This window comes from Ziziphus jujuba, chromosome 7 (genome assembly GCF_031755915.1).
Source record: "Ziziphus jujuba cultivar Dongzao chromosome 7, ASM3175591v1".
NCBI classification, from domain to species: domain Eukaryota; kingdom Viridiplantae; phylum Streptophyta; class Magnoliopsida; order Rosales; family Rhamnaceae; genus Ziziphus; species Ziziphus jujuba.
This window is the reverse complement of record NC_083385.1, coordinates 11,879,782-11,887,257: the sequence shown is the minus strand read 5'-3', so window position 1 is coordinate 11,887,257 and position 7,476 is coordinate 11,879,782. Positions and strand designations below refer to the sequence as shown.

The 7,476-nt window shown below is 34.4% G+C and overlaps 1 protein-coding gene across 3 annotated transcripts; it reads left to right on the top strand.

Moving 5' to 3' along the window:
* The first annotated feature begins 3,190 nt into the window (after positions 1 to 3,190).
* On the top strand, positions 3,191 to 7,230 carry LOC107424512 (transcription factor SPATULA). 3 transcript variants are annotated; one of them, XM_060819135.1, is made up of 8 exons: positions 3,191 to 3,872; positions 4,287 to 4,385; positions 4,497 to 4,562; positions 4,652 to 4,717; positions 5,919 to 6,233; positions 6,325 to 6,394; positions 6,565 to 6,704; positions 6,799 to 7,230. In XM_060819135.1, exons 1-8 carry the CDS (start codon positions 3,459 to 3,461, stop codon positions 6,826 to 6,828), a joined length of 1,200 nt encoding a protein of 399 aa, XP_060675118.1. In that variant the 5' UTR covers positions 3,191 to 3,458; the 3' UTR covers positions 6,829 to 7,230. The 3 variants fall into 3 exon arrangements, with proteins under 3 accessions (XP_060675118.1, XP_015889819.2, XP_015889818.2); XM_016034333.4 differs by having other exon boundaries at positions 3,192 to 3,872; positions 4,284 to 4,385; positions 6,577 to 6,704; XM_016034332.4 differs by having other exon boundaries at positions 3,193 to 3,872; positions 4,284 to 4,385.
* The last annotated feature ends 246 nt before the right edge of the window (positions 7,231 to 7,476 follow it).

Here is a 7,476-nt window from a genome sequence, read left to right as displayed (position 1 = left end):
ACAGACCCAACACGTGCGCGCTCACAAGCCTTTGAAATATCTGAGCTCCCCTAAATTTCACAAACCCACCAATCAAATCACCCAGCTTGCTTGTGCCAACAAAATTGGTCACCAACCGTCAGATCAAAGATCAATAGGTGATGATCTCGATGATCAATCATCTTATCCCTCTTGAAACGTCCAAATCCGGAACCCTGGGGCCATTAGATGGAGGGGAAAGAGGCTATTACTTGCCGTGTTTGGATGTTGATCCGATGTGTATGACGTCGATGATGGTGACACGGATACTCTGGTGGTCCCAACCGTAGGGTAGACGAAGCTTTGGATACGAGATCTCTTAAACTAATAGGAAACCGACACGTAAGCGTACGAAGAAAAAAGATATTGCTAAATATATATATATTGGGTTACATAATTTTAGTGTCTGGTACCGTGATTAAGGTGACGCTGGGTCGGACGTGACAGAGACAGAGAGGATAGCGAGTGGTCCGATCCTCTGGCCCACTTCATAATTACCAGTACTTTCCATTTTTTGATTTTACACGAGCCAAGCTCCATCTGTTCGCAACCAACCAAGCTTTGCCTCAGTTTTATTCCATTCTTTCAGTTCCACATCAACCATTTTCTCCATGTTTTTTCTATTGGAGTTTTGGACACTTGTATTCATGTATTTTTCTTTATACCATTATCCTTTTGTACTTTGTATTTTATTTAATGCATAAAATATTGAAGGTATAAATGCTAGTATATCATTAGATCAGATAATCTGACAAATGACATACATTGGTGTTTATAATTAAAATATTACCGAGACGAAATGATAATGGAACTTAAATTTCTGTATTGTTGGTCAGAATCCAAAATTTTTTTACCAGCTCATTTATTAATTATTATTATCTAAATATTTTATGTATTCTTAACACGGGGATTTGGTTTTGGGAGTTGTCTCGTCGGAATCAGTTTCATTCCATTCAAATATCACACTCTTACTTGTTAGCAATCAAAAGCTGTGCCTCTCCCAGTTCGTACTTTTGGAACTTTTTTTGGACTTTGAAGGTTTTTTCATTTGACCTTTTTGTGTTTTCTAAGCAACTTTTGGAGTTTTTGATCCGAGAGATTTTAAGGTTTTGCTCTGCATAATGCTTTTTTTTTTTTTTTTTTCCTTCTTTTTCTGTTGTTGGTCGTTTTACTAACTTGGTACGTAATTACATATAATAGTTGAAAAATATGGTGGGAAAAAACAATGAATTTAGCTTTTGAAACTTGGAATATAAAATGATGTGTTATTTATCCATTTGATCTCACTTTTGTTGTAAATGTAAATCTCAATTTTTTTTCCAATTACTATGGTTATATCGAATAATTTGATTAATATATATTTCTATTAATTTATATGATGCATGAAATATGTACTATTACTCAACTATAGACCCATTTATATACAAAAGTAAAAAGCACATATAAAAATACTTCTTTTGAAACGAATCTTAAGTCATATACATATTTTGGTTTATATACCACCTAAATTATTTTTAACTTTTTGAATCTATCAAATTTCTAAACAAGCCATATTTATAATCTATTTGAGTTTTAATAATTAAAGTGTGCAACAACGAAAAAAAAAAAATGATGGTAGAGGCATCCGTTCCATAACCATTATTTAAAGGGAACTATCAAAAAATGACAAAACTTCTAAAAAGTAACAACTATTGTTTGTTTCTTTATGAACCATCAAATTATCCCTTTTCACAAAAATGTAATTATTACAATAAATACACAAGTGTTTTAAATTATACCTGGCAATTCGGGTTGGTGGATCGTATTCGTGTCAATCCGTTTAATAATCGTGTTAAAAATGCCTAACCCGAACACGACCCATTTATTAATCATGTCAGGTACCTAAAACACTAACCCGACCTGTTTATAAACAGGTCAACACGACACGATCCGTTTAACACGATTATTTTAACGCGTCGTGTTGACTTATTAACCCGTTAACCTGAAATTGACCTATTAACCCGAAAACTAATCTATTAACCCGTTAACCCGAAAATTAACCTATTAACCCGAATTTTTTTTTTATTTTTATGTTTTTGTTTTATTAAAGATGTATTTTTTGTTTTTAAAAAATTAGTAATAGAAAATTATTTTTATAAAATTTTTAATTTATAATATTTTTTAGTTATTAAATATTATATTAGTGATAAAATATTAATTTAAAATTAAATTTAAATGGGTTGTAATAGGTATATAATCGTGTCGGGTTGAAACTGACACGTTTAATAAATGGGTCGTAACGGGTCAATTTCGAGTTAAACAGGTCAACTCGAAAATGACACGATTAATAATCGTGTTAAACAGGTTGACCCGATTATGACCCGAACCCATTTATAATAAACCCAAACCCATTTATTCCGTATCGTTTTCGAGTCGTGTCGCCGTATCATGATCCAAATTGCCAGGTCTATTTTAAATCCCGTGACCAAACAGACCTCCAAATATAAAATCAATCTTGTTACTCACCAAACTTTAAAAAAAAAAAAAAACCTATAAAATCAATTTTGTTGGAAAAAAAAATAGAGAAAGCATTATTATATAATCATTTTGAAGAGCAGTACTGCACTAGACCAGCCAAGAAAAACATATAATTTGAACTATTTTATTTTGTTACCTTTTTTTTTTTTTATTAAAGAAAACAGTAATTTTGTCAATTCGAGTCTTTGACGTCCCAAATTCAAAGTGAACTGAAAAATATTTTACTGGATAGAAAATAAATATTTTTTTTATATGGTACTACGGAGGCACAGTATAAAAAAAAACAAAAAAAACAATAAGCCAAAAAAACAAAGTACGGATTACGGAGGCCGGAGGGCACAGGAATAATGATAATTACACTTACAGAAGTGGTAGTGCACCTCACGTGTGAGCGTGACAGGAACAGTTTTGTTACCATACCCTTGCCTGTCATATTTTGGCACTTTGACAGCCCCAACCATCCAATCAAAAATTAACAACGGCTGTCATCTTACAACACTGTAAAAACACCGGCGTCAAAAACTCGTTGACCACTCTCTTTAAATGGCGCGTGGTGTAATCAAACAATGTTCATTTATTTCATTTCCTTCCCTCGCTTTGGATTTTATAATTATTTATTTATTTATTTATTTATTTTTTAAAACCCGCCCACAATTTCCCAAGCCAGCTCAAATTGCTTATAAGTTTGTAAGTACATGGCTTTTTAATACCCCGAGAAAAGCAGAAAACTGAACCCAAAAACCCAAAAGCCACAGACACAGAAACACACACACTCGCCAAATTCTCACGGCCATGGAACCAAAACAATAAAATAAAAAGAAAGAAAGAAAAAGATTTTAATAAAGAGAGGGAAAATAAATTTACCAGTAAAAAGAAAATTTCAGAAAAAAACACAGAAGAGAGAGAGAGAGAGAGAGAGAGAGATGGGGGATGTGTATGAGTATGACAAAAATGCCTGTTCATCTTCAGCTTCAGTGGCTCAAACTGTTGCGGCCCCAGACGAAATCTCGCTATTTCTGCAGCAGATTCTGGTCCGATCAGCATCCTCGTCATCATCGTCTTCAGATTCTTCTACCTTGGTTGCGGCCCAAGCGGGCATGCGAGCGCAGTTTTCGTTGTCTTCGCCTTCGTCCATTATGGGATTCTGTACCTCCCATGGCTTGCCGGACAATATGCATCGTCAATGTCGGCCTCAGTTCCTAGGGGAAGGGATCTCGGCCATTGACTCTTCCGGTGCTTACTTTTTGGGCAATGCGAGTGCGAATGCTCCGAATGTGTCATCTTCTTCATTGGGAGCGAGTGAGAATGAGAACGATGATTATGATTGCGAAAGCGAGGTAGGTACTATTGCGTGGGTTTTTTCAAAAGTTTGGATTTTGCTTCTTCTTTTTTTTTTTTTTAGCTATTTTTGTTTTGATTAGGAAAAAGGAGGAAAAGTGAAAAAAAAAAATCAGTGTTTTTTTTTTTTTTTTAATACTTTAATCTAACGGCTGTCATAAAGGAGTAAAGAAAAGCAACGGACGCAAGCTCTTTTTTATTTTTTGTAGTTGTTATTTTCAATACTTTAAAAAAAGTTAGGAATCACAGTACAATTAAAGAGAAATCAGAATCTCATTTCCTATTTTTAATTTATTTTATTCTTCTTTTGAAAAATTTGTTTAATTTTCTCGGCATCGGGACCCATTGAATTTTGTTTTTTTAGTTCTTTGGATCATTTGCTTTCGATTGATAATGAATATGTGATGAAGGAGGGTCTGGAAGCGTTGGTGGAAGAGGTACCCACAAAGCCTGTTGCTCGCAGTTCCTCAAAGAGAAGCAGAGCTGCAGAGGTTCATAACTTGTCTGAAAAGGTACACTGGTAGTTCGATGCTCTCGTTTTTATACTTTCTAATTGGATATTCCTATTCCCGTTTTGCTTTATTTTATGGTTTGGTTTTTGATGGATGGGATTTGTTGGGCAGAGGAGGAGGAGTAGGATCAATGAGAAAATGAAGGCATTGCAGAATCTGATTCCAAATTCTAACAAGGTAAATGTATATACATAGAGCTATGCTAGCTCTGTTTTATGCATATACTTGGTTTACGAGTGAATGACATGGTTATCATTACGTGGCAGACGGACAAGGCTTCGATGCTTGACGAGGCAATTGAGTATCTTAAGCAGCTTCAGCTCCAAGTACAGGTATGGGTCTAGCATGCTTGTTTTTTGTGTTCTTTTTGTTGAGTCCATATGTTGGGTACAATGTCATTCGAAGGATAATATTGCTTGAAAGAAAACATATCCAGGCTTCCGTTAGTTAGAATTTGCTAGTTGTGGTAATGAAAAGTGGGTACATATTAAGGATGATCAAGGCTTCTGGTGTTCAACCTTTACTAATAAATGCTAGTTTTGATTGCAGTGTAAAGTTGATTTGCACTTTATTTCCTTGGAGCAATTCTGTGAAATTGTTTTGCTTTGGTCTAAATTTAGTAACGAGTTCTATGATTTCTTGTTTTGAGAAAAGATATCCAATTCGAAAGGATCATCAGGGATGATTTAGGATAAATTAGAAGGCAGTGATATTAAGGAAAGATGGAAAATGAAAAGTCACAAGAAAGAAAAAGAAAAAGGAAGCATTATTTCCTCGTAATAGTTGGTGCATGGTTGTGACATTAAAGTATATTTTGTTTTAGATTGTAGCTCATACCATTTTGATGCCAAGTTGCTAACTTTAACTAGGACCAATCTCCTTTAATTTTTATGGATTGATTGAGATAACTTTGATAGCTACTGGTATGTGGCATTTAATAATTGTCAGATTGAAAATTCTCACACTTCTTACACAACAAACAGAGTGCTAAAATATTCTTAAGAAGATGCTATTGTGCTTAAAATATGGTTCTTGCTTTCTTGAATTAGTGGATTTCTAGTAATAACTATGTCCATTGAGTAAAGCATGCTTTCCGCATAAGCTGATATTTACTTTTTACCCTTGAATATACGAATCATACGAGGGATTTTATTGTGCTTTCTAATGTGACATCTAAGATAATTTAGCAGCTAGCTATCACCCTCAGAACATCCATTATATGACAGCATCAAAAAAGGTTCTTTTTTTATAAATAATTTTTTCTTACCCACTTCTGTACAAAATGATTAGCGTGTGAAAAAAAAAGATAATCTTTTGATCGAAGGAATAAAGTAAAAAAGAGAAACTCTGAGGAGAAATTTTAGTAATATTTGGTAACATTATGGTTATATGAAAATTTCTTAAACTAGAGGGGGAGTTGATTAATTTTTTTGTTCATTTTGTCTATGAAAATTCCAAGAACTATCAAAATGTAAAGAGATTATGATACCAAGTTTAATTTTGACCTGTTTACATTGTGATTTAATATTTCAGATGTTATCTATGAGAAATGGATTAAGCTTGCATCCTATGTGTGTACCTGGAGCATTGCCGCCTATTCAACTCTCCCAGACGAGAATGGACTTTGGAGAGGGAAATAGATCTCTGCATCTGAATATGTCAGGCACCCTTCCTATGGATCAAGAAACCTCAACACAAAATCTGTTTGGTTTGTCCAATCAATGCTCTGCCCCAAACCAGACATTTGTACCTAATATGTCAAGTATAATCGGCTCTGAAAGTTCCTTTGGAATCGAACCATCAATTCAGGCTCACTTAGGACCATTTCAACTGCACACATCAGCTGAGGTAAGTTTACTTAATGCCTTCCAACGAATAATGTTTATAAAACTTTAAAAGGCAATGATACTAGCCAGTTCACATTCTTTCCATGCAAAAGGAAATTTGCAAGGATGTCGCAATGCAGCATCAACAGACAATTGTAAATCATCTAGAGACAAATCCTTTAGGTGGGTTGCGTTCCTACAGTTAAATTTTTCTTAATCACTTTGTTAAGCAGCACATAAGTAGGATCCAAGCGTTGGATAAATGAGACTGCTTATATGAATGTTTCCGTGTCATCTTGTGTTTGTGAAAAGAACATTAACCCTTTGTGTGACATGTAATTATATGTTGTAAGACTCTAATACAGGAGGCACGGCTACTGTGGCCTTCAATGCACAAACATCCAATATAAAGGGAAGTAACTATCTAGAAACATGCATCACAGAAAGAGACCGGTTAGAAGGGGGGCTTCTAAAGGCCATGGAGCAAAACCTTGTACGTTCCTCCCATTTGACTAGGTAATTAATTTTGCTGCGTGAGATTTCACATTCCTTTACTTGATACATTTGGTTCTTTTGCATTTTGACAGCTTGCAGACAGGAAGGTGTGTCCCAAATGATGACATTAAGATGGAAAGAACAGACCTTTGAAGTTCTTTTCGACTTGGCTACTCAAATTTTTTGGATCCAGTATAGGCTATAACTTCCACCTGATTTTGGAGATGGAATTGTGCTGAGTCTCAGAAACTATGCTAAGATTTATGAGCTTGCTTCTAAGCTAGATTACAATTTAGTAGAATGTCTTTTGAACAGGCATGGCAAGGCTTGTTAATTAATTGGTAGAAACCGGATATAAGACACGTAAACTCTTTATTTATTTATTTTTTAGTGGCCACATCTTATTTATATCATCTACTGTATCCATTATAGCTAAGAAAAGGAACATCTGTATTCTGTATCTATGAACATATGCAAGCACTATTATTCACAATTTGTAATTCATCTGAAAAAAATCTTGTCTATGATATCGTACTTTTATAGATACTCCTTGACTACTGGAGTTACAGTGAAGCTCTAGAAATTTATTTCTATTACTCTGCAGCAACAGACTTATTCATGATAGATCAAGATTTTGCAATATTTGAAGTCCTTAAGATTCTATGTAGACTGTCAAAACTTGACAGGGATTGTCCAAATGCTTTGGTTGATTGGTCAATCACATCGTAAAAGTAACGTCGAATTGACATTCAAAGTGATAGCACTTGTCA

Coding starts and splice junctions, on each gene's coding strand:
- LOC107424512 (XM_016034332.4), top strand. CDS start 3,459: ATGGGGGATGTGTATGAGTATGACAAAAATGCCTGTTCATCTTCAGCT. Junction 6,234..6,324: donor AACTGCACACATCAGCTGAG/GTAAGTTTACTT, acceptor TCCATGCAAAAG/GAAATTTGCAAGGATGTCGC. Junction 6,705..6,798: donor AGGCCATGGAGCAAAACCTT/GTACGTTCCTCC, acceptor GCATTTTGACAG/CTTGCAGACAGGAAGGTGTG.